The 15,360-nt window shown below is 38.4% G+C and overlaps 1 protein-coding gene across 1 annotated transcript in view; it reads right to left on the bottom strand.

The window, feature by feature from the left end:
• Window positions 1–6,450: 6,450 nt before the first annotated feature.
• Window positions 6,451–15,360, bottom strand: part of LOC121388109 (sodium- and chloride-dependent GABA transporter 1-like) — a 40,775-nt gene continuing 31,865 nt past the window's right edge. The window contains exons 7-13 of the mRNA XM_041519327.1: window positions 15,170–15,294; window positions 14,510–14,622; window positions 13,943–14,071; window positions 12,475–12,574; window positions 9,062–9,162; window positions 7,430–7,597; window positions 6,451–6,981 (exon numbers count right to left, since the gene is read on the bottom strand). Coding sequence (XP_041375261.1) covers window positions 6,841–6,981; window positions 7,430–7,597; window positions 9,062–9,162; window positions 12,475–12,574; window positions 13,943–14,071; window positions 14,510–14,622; window positions 15,170–15,294 — 877 coding nt within the window. The 3' untranslated portion in view covers window positions 6,451–6,840. The remainder of the gene's footprint in view (window positions 6,982–7,429; window positions 7,598–9,061; window positions 9,163–12,474; window positions 12,575–13,942; window positions 14,072–14,509; window positions 14,623–15,169; window positions 15,295–15,360) is intronic.

Here is a 15,360-nt window from a genome sequence, read left to right as displayed (position 1 = left end):
TGTTTGACGTTTGTATGTGAAATGTATAGCCATGAGCCGGACGTACCCCAGCGTTAAAGCGCTCGCTCGATGCGCTGTCAGTTTCGGGTCGATCCCCGTCGATGGTCCCATTGGGCTATTTCTCGTTACAGCCAGAGCACTACGACTGGTATATCAAAGGCCGTGGTATGTGATATCTTGTCTGTGGTATACTGCATATAAACGATCACTTGCTACTAATGGAAACATGTAGCGGGTTCTCCCTCTAAGACTATAAGTCAAAATTACCGAACGGTTGACATCCAATAGCCGATGGTTAATAAATCAATGTGTTCTAGTAGTGTCGTTGAACAAAACACACTTTATAAACAAATTTTAAACAATAGTCGATGATTAATAAATCAATGTGATCTAGTGGTGTCGTTAAACAAAACAAACTTTAACAACTTCTTGGGGCATGCCCATTTCATGCGTTTGCCGGATTCAAGCAACGCCATATCAATCTGGCATGGAAGCTAACATGTATCATCTGGGTTATGGTATTCAAATATTCGAAGCGGGTTTCAATTCGTTTTTGTACGCCTCTTTACATCGTGTTTTAATTTAACTCTAAAATTCTTATATTAATGTGGATCCTCAATTCGTTCTTATATTAACATTTTATGACACGATAGCCGATGTGTTTTTGTGCTGGATTGTCCTTAAATATTAATTCATTCATTCACAGACTAAATTGTTTGATGCTATATCATATTTTGACATTTTATTTATGTGCTTTTTCATATTTTGGGTGAAAATATTTATAAAAAGGACAACGACTATTGGCTGTGCTCTGGGCTGGTGTCATTGTGGTGCAGAATATGCTCACCTTTCGAAAACAACTGGTGTCATCACTTTATGTAGATATGTTTAAAGGGTTTTTAATGACACCAGTGGAACATATTGATATATTAAAGGGACATTCCCGAGTTTGCTGCAATTTTTAACATGTTATCGACTAACAGAGACTTTTTGACGACTGTAATTGCATATCAAATATATCTTTCTGCATAAAACATTAGTGGCTGTATATTAAACGTGTGTTTGATCGTTCTAATATTTGTACTTGGTTAAATTTCATTTTATTTCCTAAAAATTATTTTTTTCGTGGTACGAAATTATTTGAAGACAAAATCCAGTTTGGGCTTCTTACAAATATTAAGACGACCAGAAACACATTGAACATACAGACACTGATATTCTAAACAAGAAAATATATTTATATGTAAGTGTAATCGTAGAAATATTTTATTAGTCGGAAACATCTTACAATGCAGCAAACTCGGGAATGTCCCTCTAATTATCGGCTGTTGGATGTCAAACATTTGGTAATTTTTACATATATTCTTAGACAGGAATCCCGCTACATTTTACCATTATATATGCACTTTCCCACAAACATGATAGCACTGTCTTTGATATACCTGTCGTGGTGCATTGTCTAGAGTGAGAAACAGTCTAATGGGCCCACTGACGGGGATCGACCCTAGACCAATCGCACATCAGCCGAGAGTTTTACCATTGGGGGATGTATGTGTATTTCTTGATACTGTCAAAACCTCCTCTTGACTCTATAGAGATATGAATTTGGTTTTGATGTTAATTATTTTATTATTACGATGTGACCAAAAATGTGGGGTTTAGTCGTTGAAATCAAGTTTGTAGACATTGTGAAATTCAAAATGGTGGCTTTATAAAACTGCCAGTTGCTACAACCTCTTTTGAACTCATAATAGCAACTAAGACTATTGATGACTTTTAACTATGGTAAATGTGTACTAAGTATGGTTTAAAGGAAACGGGAAACATGTATATATATTTGATAAAGCGGCCATTTTGAACTTTGAAATGACAGGCCTTTCAATGGTTAGAAAATTGCCAATAATAGTTGTATTGCTTCTTAATGGTCTAAATACCTAAATACCATATCTCAAAGTTTGAAAGAGTGTATCTTGGTTGGTAATAAATGGTCGTCACAAATAGAGAGATGTAAACAGATATGACTTATAATATTCAGACTTGGTTAAACATGTTAACAAAGAAACACGATACCTAGACTCAGTGAGTTAAAATTATGCATGCATATTGAGATGTTTATCAGGAAATAGTCAACGATAGACAAAATTTATGTGGAAGTTTATCGATTATCTAGTAGTTGTTTTATAAACTAAAATAATGAATTCAATTATGTGAGTATGGTGTTCTTTTGTTTTAGTTTATTGTGTGTGTGTGTGGGGGGGGGGGGATTAATGCGTCCGTTTTGTGTCCTTTGTTTTATTAACTTTTCAATTCATAAATTATGAGAGAGAGATGATTTTTGTTTAACTTTACGTTTGTTTTCTTGTAAATGTGTGGAGGCAAAAACATTAAACCGGATATATATTGCTACAACTAGTTGTTTAAAGTTAATTTATGTTTAGATAGACATCATCCATATATTTATGAATAAACACCTATGTTGTCACATTGAAAACAGACTCGAAAGTTCTAACAATATAGAAAGTGGTAATATTTCTCCAGAAATTGCCTATTAAATTGTATGATGAATAATCATACACATAATGTGCTAAATTACATCTATGTTTACAACACTGTTCCACGGGGCCGGTGCTTATACAATTTAAAGTCTAGACTTTAATAAAGTCCAGACTTTAATGTAATGCTATTTGAATGGCGTTGCCATGACGTTAAAGTCTGGACTTTATTAAAGTCTAGACTTTAAGGTTTATAAGCACGGGGCCATATTATCACATTATTTTAGTGTACCCTGTATATACCAACCAGGTGAGGTGTTTTACAATAACCTGTTTACTCTGCATTGTGCTTTGAATCATGATATCAATTTTGCCGTTGTGATTTAGATAATATTTTACTATATGTGATGTCATTGTCCATTTTTAGGAATTTGTTTAGCTTTATTGTGTGTTTCAAATTATTGCTACAACACAGTAGCAATAAATGTATAAGATAACGATATTAAGGACATATAAACCCAACAGAAAATTTCACCATTTTTGAATGTTGAGCAGTATGGCGGCCATTTTAGATTTTAGAAATTATTTAATCAAACTGGAGATCATTGAATTGATATTAATCGCCAAATAAAATCTCATATCCACCAACATTTACACGTATAAGTAAATTTTCAGGCTAAATCCCCTGAAAATAATTGGGAGAGGGGGTGAGGGTTCATGTTGAACACGTTATCAACAATCAGTTAGCACCATCGGATTTCTTGAAGGGGGTGGTGATCTATTAGAAAACCACTTAAGTGCACACTTTCCAAACAGAGACCGTGTCTAAGACTGACTATCAGTATTGGGTGAGTGGGAAACAGTGCGCGAATTTCGCAGATTGGTATCATATTAAACAGCGCACTACACATTTCCAGTAGCTTGTGTGTATGTATGTTCGGACCCCCAAGTCGAGCACACGAAAGCACGTGCAGTGTGCACAAGCGAAACAAACCGCGTGGAGCTCCAGACTGGGAATGTTTTGGGGTGTTTTCGTCTTGAAACGAATTATATATAAAATTTTACATTGAAATTAGTTTCCGGCATACTTCGTAATTCACAGTAATCATTTCGTATACCCTCGGCATAATCCCGAATTTTTTCAAATTCTTTTCAAATCACCGGCATGATTTTGCAAGTAAGGTTTTGATTGGTCGAATGAAAGGTCAACTGGACATGAGCTCCAACGGAGTGCTGATAGATCCACGGGTAATAGTAATTAGCCAGTGGAGCTAATTTTAATTAGATTGTTTATCGTTAGAGGGGTAAGTTTACTTTGTCGAACGATTGCAGTGCTTACGGGTGCAAGCAGTAAAACTCACCTTTAGTCATCACAATTAACCCTAGCTACGATCATTTCGTACAACACGCCCAGAACTATACTTTCTTCAGTGGTAGCCAAACGGGCTGCCAGGTTGTAACATCTGGTAGCCCTCAGTAAAAGTTGGTAGCCTCATTTATTAAATAAATTAAGACAAGACAGAAAAAGGCAAAATCATTTATTTTATTTAAACATGTCTTAAACAGGGTGGGTTTTTTTCAATCTAATTAAAATTAGCTCCACTATTACATGTGGATCTAAAGACAGCCAGTTGGAGCTCATGTCCACCAATCAAAACCTTACTTGCAGAATCCTGCCAGTGATTTAAAACTAACAACACTGCGTAGTCCCCAATGTCCAGGTAACATTTCGTCTGTAAATAATAATTTAAATATTGACCAATCACACTTCGCCTTTTATAACGTTATTTGGGAGCATACAAATTCTAAAAATATCGGGCGAGTCTATTTTAGTGGCCGCAGTACAGCGAACCATACCAATACGTATGGGGTGGGTTATCAGTCTTCAATTTTACATTAAAAATTATTTATTTATTTATAAAATTAAAAAAACTAAATCAGTCTTCAGTTTTACATTACAAATTATTTATTTTATAAAATAAAACATGTTTTAAGGCATTCGTAATTCACACGAAACATGTCGTATACCCTCAGGATAATTCGGAATGTTTTCAAATTATTTTTAAATCACTGGCAGGATTCTGCAAGTAAGGTTTTGATTGGTGGACATGAGCTCCAACTGGCTGTCTTTAGATCCACATGTAATAGTGGAGCTAATTTTAATTAGATTGGGTTTTTTTAAATCATGAACAATATATTGTAAAAAAATACCTTTATGAAAACTACATTTACAGCATTTTACATTATTGTTTTATTTTATTTTTGTACATTAATGTTTAGGGTCTTTTTGTTTTTTTGTTTTTTTTCATTGCCCCAGAATATATTGGTTATGTTAAGATTCGGGACCCTTAATTCATTACATTACAATATAAGTGCTGAAAAACTATACTAACACATTTAACTAACAAAGACATATTGAAAACACAATATTCTGTACAACAATTTGACAACAGTACAACAGATAACGTCATTAATGTTGAGCTTAATTGTAGTAAATATATTGTGAGATGTATATAGGGTGCAAGTAATATAGTTTATAAAATACTATGAGATGCATTTTACATTAACGAAAACACAGATTTATCGTTACATAATGGCCAAGACATGGTGCTACCATCAACACAATGAGAATCTGAATTGTACGTTTGTTTGTGTGTGTCTGTCTGTCTGTTTTTCTATATGTCTGTCTGTCTGTCTGTCTATATACTCGTGTGTGTATATATATATATATATATATATATATATATATATATATATATATATATATATATATATTATTACCAGAGTGTTTTTCGGTATCGTCAATATTATATATTAGGAATAAGAATTGTATTATGCGAGCCTCTGGCGTCAGACATATGGTTAAGGACCACACAGATTTAGAGAGGAAACCCGCTGTCACTACTACATGGGCTACTCTTCCGATTAGCAGCAAGGGATCTTTTATTTGCGCTTCCTACAGGCAGGATAGCATAAACCATGACCTACCAGCCTGTAGACCGATGGCCTAACCACGACGCCACCGAAGCCGGTTTTATCTGAGAATGAGTGAATGAATGTTTAACGATGGTTGTTACGTCCACGAATGTCACAAATTACCACGTTCATTAGTTAAATAAACACAAAAATAGATGATCTAAATACTCATGTAGACGATTTTGTAAACAGATGATTTGCATCATAAATATTGTGGTTAGATATTACACGAGCTCGAGTGTCGTACTGATTTTATGTAATGAGTGTCAGGATTCATGTATTGCACGAGTTCCGTAAAATCTGTACGACTCACACGCTAGTGTAATAAATTCTTTATCATTCATATTAGTTATGTGTTGTTGGGACTTTTTTTTAATGTAAACCAAGGACCGTCTCAAAAATTTTTCTAGAAGGAGATGAGGAAATGGCGTCACATTTCACATATCCAGTCTGAGCTAGGACTGGGGAAGCAACGTAATGTCATAATGTTGCTTCCCACAATTACGTCATTACAATTGTTATTACACGTGTGCTTCGTATGAGTTTTGTGGGGTGGGACGTAGCCCAATGGTACAGCGCTCGCTCGATGCACGGTCGGTGTGGGATCGATCCTCGTCGGTGGGCTCATTGTTCCAGTCTGACCATTCTGATTCTTCTCTCGGTTGTGACCTCACTCGGAGATCGTGGCATTCATTGATTCACTCGGAACTCTTCGGCTAAAATTCAGGATCAGCCGAACTGTACTAGTATAGCACGACGCCTGTCTAATTAGGAGGCGGGACGTAGCCCAGTGGTACAGCGCTCGCCTGCTGGGCGGTCGGTCTGGGATCGACCCCAGGTCGGTGGGCCCATTGGGCTATTTCTCGTTCCAGCCAGTGCACCACGACTGGTATATCAAAGGTCATGATATGTACTACCCTGGCTGTAGGATGGTGCATATAAAAGATCCCTTGCTGCTAATCGAAAAGAGTAGCTTATGAAATGGCGACATGGGTTTCCTCTCTCAATATCTGTGTGGTCCGTAACCATATGTCTGACGCCATATAACTGTAAATAAAATGTGTTGAGTGCGTCGTTAAATAAAACATTTCTTTCTTTCGTATGAGTTTTATTAACTCGGATATGTTGAACTATGAGGATACTGATACAGCATATGAGTAACAGAACCCGTTGTCTCCTGGGTGGTAGAAACGAAACATAAATTAAAAAAACTAAAAACAATAATAACAAGTGCATGAAGAAATGCGTCCACATGGGTGGCAGCTATCAATGTGGTAAGCAAAGGACACGATTTATGACACATCAGTGATCGCTCGTGGTTAGAGTCTGGCCCCTAATCGCATCATGATCGCACGTGGTGACAATCTGGCCCCTAAGCACGGATGTTGAGTATATCACGCGTGTTTTCTCGAATGGTCCGGCGTTTAACGGGTGACGTTTTGGTGCACGTCATTAACTCGGATCCGTGACGTGATCCCCATGTCGAGTCAGGTTCCAACATGTCCTGTATTCTCTGGAAAGAAGTAGTAATATAATATATTACCCATGTGGTTAAACATGATACGAAACGAAAGATCATATATCCTATAAATATATAAATTATTAAATTAAAATTACATTAAATTATTAAATTAAAATAAATTAAAGTAAAGTGAAGTTTAAATCCATGTTAATTAAGGCACACATAACATTATTATATATACATGTAACTAACTTAAATTACACTATATTAAAATAACTTTGTTTTATATCTTCCATCCCTAAAACAATAAGCAATAATTTGTTTTACTATGTCTTAAGTTATGACTTTCTGTGTCTATATCCCTATCTCGTCGTTCATTCTTTCTCTCTCTCTCTCTCTCTCTCTCTCTCTCTCTCTCTCTCTCTCTCTCTCTCTCTCTCTCTCTCTCTCTCTCTCTAAAATAAAAACAAGAAATAAAACGAAAGAGCGAAAACTCTACCGTGCATATTCTTCCCTCCCTTGCGAGGAACTCTCTAACGAGGTAGACAGGTATGGGTAACACCGTCAGACCAGCGAACATCCAGCCAATGACGCGGGCGTACCTCGGATACTCGTACTCGCCGTAGTTTGGTGGCTTGTACAGGAAGAAGGAAACCACCAGGGCACTCTGTACAACAACAGTTTCATGTGATACATCATTCAAAATACACTAAACTTTATAATTATGCATACTATCTGTATAATAACGGCTGTTGTGATATATGTAACAAAATCCTGTAAAATATGTATGTGATATGTGTACCAAAATCCTGTAAAGTCTGTATGTGATATATGTAGCAAAATCCTGTAAAGTCTGTATGTGATATATGTAAACAAATCCTGTAAAGTCTGTATTTGATATATGTAATACAGTCCTGTAAAGTCTGTATGTGATATATGTAACAATATACTGTAAAGTCTGTATGTGATATATGTAACAAAATACTGTAAAGTTTATAATTATCCAGACTATCTGTGTAATACCTGCTGTATGTGATATATGTAATACAATACAGTAACGTTTATGACTATCCATGCACTCCGTACAATAAACATTTTATGTGATACATGCAACAATTTTACAGTTTATTATTATCCAGTCCGTCTGTAACATACATCAACATCCAGGCAGTCTGTGCAATAAAGATTGTATGTAATAAATGTATCATAATACAGGTGGGTGGTTTGGGTGTGTGTTTGTTTTTGGTGGGGGGGGGTTTTGGAGGGGGGGGGTAAGCATGGATTGCACAGAAAAGGTAGGTATATTTGAATATTTGATACTGAAAAGAGGGGCATATTTAAATTGAAATCGGAATGCACGTCCTTGTTCATGCGCGATGGCATTAAGGCTCCAAATCCGGTTTTACGTCACAGAAAGAAAATCCCGGCAAAAATCGATGCATTACCGCATGAAATTTGTTTTTAAATGTTGATGCGCGAGGGTCAAAATTGACGCGCGCACTAACCAGAGACCAGAAATTTATTTTGTTTGGCCTAGGGTTAGATATAGTGACTTAAGGTGACTTTTCTGTCTGCTACGGGTAAACTTTGAAACCCGTTCCACAAAGCATCCTTACGGTAGTTATAAGTGCCCCTTTAACGATTAAGATATTTGCGAAGAAGTGGCAATTAGTTAAATAATAAATTGGTTACACACTACTCGTAACACCTTTAACGTATTTATTGATATCGAACATCCATGAAGTAACTTTGTCAGTTTATATTCTTAGCAATAATTGCCGAATGCATAAGACATGAGAATTATCTCCCATATTTTCGTGTGGAAAAACTTGATGAAAAACATTCTAGGCCATACGCCATACGATCCATTTTTACACACATATTATAGTATCCTTCTTAGAAAATGACCAAATCATCATCTAACTGCCATTTGTAATCTACGTTTGTGACTTACAACTGCCTCGTACCAATTGTAAATTTTCACCGTAATTTACGACGATGGTAAGCTACGCCGCATCGGGGAACGGGCTGGCGATCGTAGACAAAAATTAAGGTCGCGATGGCAAATATTTACGGCGATAGTAGTGCTAAGATTGCTTCGTGGAACTGGGTCCAGGAATGTAACATTTACCATCAGCATTGTGGGTGCTATGACGAAACAGAAGATGTTGTACACAGCTGGAGGTCTCCACCCAAGCATCGTCTTAACGTCGTCTCCGAAACGTCTCACACCTGTAACATATATGACAAAATATGATTTACTTATCATTTTAACAAAAAAGTTTGTTTTATTTAACGACACCACTAGAGCACTTGATTTATTAATCATCGGCTATTGGATGTCAAACATTTGGTAATTCTGACATACATAGTCTTAGAGACGAAACCCGCTACATATTTCTATTAGTAGCAATGGATCTTTTATATGCACACTCCTACAGACAGAATAGCACATACCACGATTTATTAATCATCGGCTATTGGATGTCAAACATCTGGTAATTTTGACATATAGTCTTAAAGAGGAAACCTGCTACATTTTCCCAGTATTAGCAAGGTGTCTTTTGTATGCACCATCTCACAGAATGGATAGCACATACCACGGCCTTTGATATACCAGTCGTGGGGCACTGGCTGGAACAAGAAATCGCCCAATGGGCCCATTAACGGGGATAGATCCCAGACCGACCTCGCTTCAAGCGAGCGTTTTACCACTGGGCTATTTCCCGCTAAACACTTTAACAAAACCATTCACATGTTAATACAATGAAAATGCAGAAATTCGGTGTCGCGGGTAACCTAAAATAACTGGACAGGAGGCAGTAAAAGGAATTTTGACATAATAGAAATCTATCTAGACGAAAAAAAACAATTTTGTGGGGGTATTGGTGGTGGTACGGTCTTGATACGGCCCTAAAATTAGTGTTAGGATTTGGTTGCGTTAGACAGTTCTCAGAAACAGGCACGGCGGAGCAGGGTGGGTGGGTCTGGGTGGGCTCTATATTATTGGTAGTAAATCTTATGGCAGAGATGAATTTTACTTGTAGAATGCAGGAAATTGTATTTCAGGACATCTAATTTTCAAACTTTATACGAGGGTGTATACCGAAACCCCCTAAAAACTTTGTTATTCGCACTTCACGTCAGTCAGACACCCCCCCCCCCCCCCCCCCCCCCCCCCCCCCCCCCCGATGTTTGCTTGCTTGTTTGGTCTGATGTTCGCTGAGCCGCCATCTTGGAATCCCAGCTGCCCGAGTGTTGATAAGTAAGTTTACACTATCTACATGCCTCAAGTATACTGGATTAGTAAACAATGTTTAACAATTGCTACGAGACTATGTAAAGGTCATTATAGCTCTCTAAAATACTATTTATATACCTAAACATGATTAAAGCTCTTTAAAATACTATTTATATGCCATAATATGTTCAGTATGTATTAAATTATGCAATATGTACTACATACTGCCGTTTTAAAATTATGTTTCATTATACTTATGTAATAAGCTGATGAAGAGATTATGAGATTTCAACATCACTTTTCTCAGGGATGGCGCTCTCATTGGCTAATCGGTCTCGATACGCCGAGTATATTTCCGTGTGTTGTGCAATCGCGGGAATGTCCCATCGCGCTATAAATAGATCACGCGTCACCCCTCGGTCACGCGTCACCCCTCGTTCCCCTTCAAATTAGATAGCTAGAGTAACTAATAACCTCCACCTCCTTGCATTCACTATGCAATTCAAGGAGAGGGGGGATGGGTGGCTTTGATCAGCCGTTGGAAACATAGAATAAGGACTCAATACAATAAGAACAACCATAACACAAAAAATAGGTAAGCATGAACACGGCACTCTCAGCATATCATAGGGTGCATAAAAAAGTTATCACTAGGTAAATTCAGTATTTATCAGGTTTCGCATTCTTAGTCAGTCCCTTACATTCTGTTTACAGTCAAGAATGTTTAACAATAGCAGTTCAACAAGATACTATCATTTGTACACATGCACCAACGGAACTGCACAAACTTACGCTTATGATAAAATGACCAAAAGACACTAAAACAAACTGATAATGAGTTGGACAAGCTCTTTTTAAAAAATAAACATGAATATTATGTTTATCATGATTGAAACAAATACGCTTAATCAGAGGGGTGACATGATGGAGTATACTCATACAATATATTACACTGCACGACAACAAGGAGAAAATATTAGACACGTTAGCTAAATCAACATCCCATCGGGAATTCAATCCATTCGCCACGAGCCTGTTTCTTTTGAATTTGTAGCGCAACGATCGCTGAAGCGAGTAAGCGTCTTGTGCAGCGAGCCACTGCTTGATATGGTGGAGACTAATGTCAAATTTACTTTCCTTTTTCACAATATAATAGTTTATTTAGTCCCGAAAAAGATGCTGACCACTGTTTATTAAACTAGTGCTTAAACTAATTTCCGACTTGTAGATTACGTAAAATACTAGTAGTAGCACACGCTACGGTGTATAACGGTGACCTTAGGGACGGTCCATAAATGGCAATGGTTTTCATAATCCTAACAATGTTAGGATTGTGTTTGACCCCCTGCCCCCTCCCCTAATCCTAATATAAAAACATTGATATAATGTGCTGGGCCTGGTGTGCAGCCGTCCGCCATTGTCACTATTGTATTCCAACACGCGTCTGTATACCAATACCCCTCTAGGCAGAATTGGAAACTGTGCGCTCATGCTGTTCCCGTGATCCATTGTTAACATTGATGCAGTGCGCTGATTGGATATAGCGCTAGTTGTAGTATTTTAGTATCGTTACCATTGGTTGTTGCAAAGTCCATTCAACAATTTGTGCGCGGGAATAGAACGTCGCGGTAATTTATGCGTATTCTATTTCAGACTCACCGTGGTCGACGATGTATTGATGCAGTAGATGACAATTGTAGAGAGCGCCGCCGCCAAAACTAGCCCCCAAAATGCCGATGTTATGGCCTGAAAAGCAATCAGAACATGGCGTTTACCCCCTCCCCCTTGTTTCGAATTGTAAGAAACATTGACCTTCGATGGACCGATGTTTTACCTGAAAAGCAATCCGAACATGGCTTTTACCCCCCCCCCCCCCCCCCCCACTTCCGAACATTGTTCGGATTGTGAAGCACATCGATATTTATGGACCGTCCCTTATTAGACCTATCCGACCGAGGGGTGACGCGTGATCTATTTATAACGCGATGGGACATTCCCGCGATTGCACAACACACGGAAATATGCTCAGCGTATCGAGATCGATTAGCCAATGAGAGCGCCGTCCCTGAGAAAAGTGATGTTGAAATCTCATAATCTCTTCATCAATAAGCAAACTGACAAAATTTTGCTCTCTCTCTCTCTCTCTCTCTCCTCTCTCTCTCTCTCTCTCTCTCTCTCTCTCTCTCTCTCTCTCCCACCCCCACCCCCACCCCACCTCCCTCTCTCGCATTTCATCTATATAACATACACTAGGTGTACTTATTACACTCAGTATTTATTAGCATATATTAAAATGTGTATACCATAGCCCCATCCAATCGCAATGCACTCCAGCGCTGATATGAATAAGAGAGAGAAGGTACAGAAATACCAGTCTATCAGCTGAAACATGTACACACCACCCTGGAGGAAAATAAAAAAGACAATTAATTATTCATAAATCCGGACAATGGCAGCTGCCTGACAGTATTAATAAATTATAACAACCACTGACACTTGTTGGTCACGGCTCAAGACTCGAAGATCAATAAGTATTTAACAAGTATAGGCAGATAAAAAATAGAGATACAGAGATATAGTTAAAGTGAAAGTTTGTTTTATTTATCGACACCTCTGGAGCACAATAATTTATTAATCATCGGCTGTTGGATGTCACAAATTTGGTAATTTTGACATATAGTCTTAGAGAGGAAACCAGCTACATGTTTCCATTAGTAACAAGACATCTTTTATTATGCACCACGAGCTTTGATAAACCTGTTGTGGTGCACTAGCTGGAACGAGAAATAGCCAATGGACCCACCGTCGGCAATTGGTCCAAGACAGATCGCGCACCAGGCGAGTGCTTTAGCACTGGGCTACGTCCCGCCCCCAGATACAGATAGGCTAGGAGATGCAGAAAGACAGACAGACAGAAAAACAGACAGACAGACAGACAGAAAAACAGACAAACATGCAGACAGACAGAAGGTGAAATTGGTGGTGTAGTGGGTAAGCCATCGGACTTAACGCTGGTAGGTACTGGGTTCGCATCCCGGTATAAGCTTTCATCCAAGGCGAGTTTGATGACTGAGTGGGTAGGTGTACGGCCAGAATACTGTCTCACTAAATAACTGTTAACAACTAACCATTATCCCACAGCCCAGATAATTGAAATGAAATGATAGACGTATAGATACAAAGAAAGGATGATAGACACTGATAGAAATATACATCTTTGGGGGAAGAGAAGTAGTTCAGAAAGCAGCTAGAAGGAGACAGGGGTAGAAAAAAAGAAAATGATAGACTGTGATAGAGATAAATATGTAACGGAGAAGAGAAATAGTTCAGAAAACAGCTAGAAGGAGAGCGGGTGGAAAAAAGAAAATGATAGACTGTGTTAGAGATATACATGTAATGGGGAAGAGAAATAGTTGAGAAAACAGCTAGAAGGAGAGAGGGGTGGAAAAACGAAATGGATGATAGACTGTGATAGAGATATACATGTAATGGGGAAGAGAAAGGGTGGAGATACAGAGCTAGAAGGAGAGAAGGGTGGAGAAACGAAAAGACAGACACACAGAGAGAGAGAGAGAGAGAGAGAGAGAGAGAGAGAGAGAGAGAGAGACAGAGACAGACAGACAGACAGACAGACAGAGAGAGAGACAGACAGAGAGAGAGACAGAGAGAGATACAGACATATACGGACAGAGAGGGGAGGGCTAATAATGAGTGAGAGGGAAGATAATTTTTCATTTTTCATAATGGTGAAAATTATTTCAAATATTTTACCTGTGATGTCAAAATTAGTGCTGAAGCAAAGAAGACGCACACTGTCGCCGCCGTCACCAACATGCTTCGTTTGCGCAGGCGCGGAAAGCTATCAAGAAGCGAGTGCATAAAGGTTTCCACGCAGCCAAACTGGAACAGACGAAAGAAGAAGATGTACAAAGGTGAGTTCTCAAATTGCGACTTGCAGTAACATTTCTAGAAGACCATCTTGTATATAGATATATTAGTGTCGGTCGTAGTCCCGTATGGAGTGCAAGGAAAGGATTTTTGTTTCAGAATAACTACAGTTCTTTAGTATCTAAAAATAAAATATGTCCATTTTGGCACATGGTCTACGGAGTGAAAGAGCAATGAGCCTTACATATCTAGCATAAGCTCAACAATGTAGAACTAGACCTATGCAAATTACAATATGGCAAAAACACAATACTATAAGTCCTTCAACCTCAAAAGAATACAAGAGAAGCAAACTAAAGTTTGAATCAAAGTATTGGTAGTTTTATTTTAGTGTTGTTTCTACTGCGTGTACATGTTTCCACGCCCTTTTTGCTGTTCGTGTTTGCTCACATGTGAATCCATTCCTACTGTGATGAGCATCAGGAAGAAGATGACGGCCCACAGTTGTGGAAGAGGTAACAGAGAGATGGCTTCTGGGTACACGATAAACGCCAGACCAGGACCTAGAAGTGAAATAATGACACATATAGAGAGATGGATTGTGGGCGATAGACGCCAGGCCAGGACCTAGAAGTGAAATAATGACGCATATAGAGAGATGCATTGTGTGTACACGATAAACGCCAGACCAGGACCTAGAAGTGAAATGATGCATAAAGAAGGATAGCCGCCATTCTAGAATATATAATGGAACGGGTGAGAGAGCGATAAATACTCGGTGCATATCTCCCCAGGACCTAGAACGCAAGAGATTATATACAGCAACCCTAGGAGAACATGTAGCGTCATTAGAAGCTTCAGCTACATCACCATAATCGTCATCACTGGGAACTTCAATATCGTTATCGTAAGAAGCAACATCTTAACCAATCATAATTGTCATCATCAACGTCATCATAATCATCAGCACCATCACCGTCGTCATCATCACCATTACCACTATCAGCAGAAGTAGTAGTAGCAACAGTAGTAACAGCTGCAGCAGTAGTAGTAACAGCTACAGCAATAGATGGAGAATTATATCACTATTCGTCTATATATCTTTATTACCTGAAGCTGTAACATCGGCAATGTGTTTCCCTGCTCGCTTGGCGAGGAATCCCAGAACGGAGAAGACAGCCAGTCCGGCGTATATACTCGTCCCTTCCCCCACCAAGGCGCAGATCCAGCTGTCCCTGTAAGTAGATAATGTAGTCCATAACATGAGTTGTTTAGTCAGCATGCAATCAAATTTTAATAAT

The sequence above is a fragment of the Gigantopelta aegis genome, chromosome 14 (assembly GCF_016097555.1).
Source record: "Gigantopelta aegis isolate Gae_Host chromosome 14, Gae_host_genome, whole genome shotgun sequence".
NCBI classification, from domain to species: domain Eukaryota; kingdom Metazoa; phylum Mollusca; class Gastropoda; order Neomphalida; family Peltospiridae; genus Gigantopelta; species Gigantopelta aegis.
This window is presented reverse-complemented; position numbering and strand designations above follow the sequence as displayed.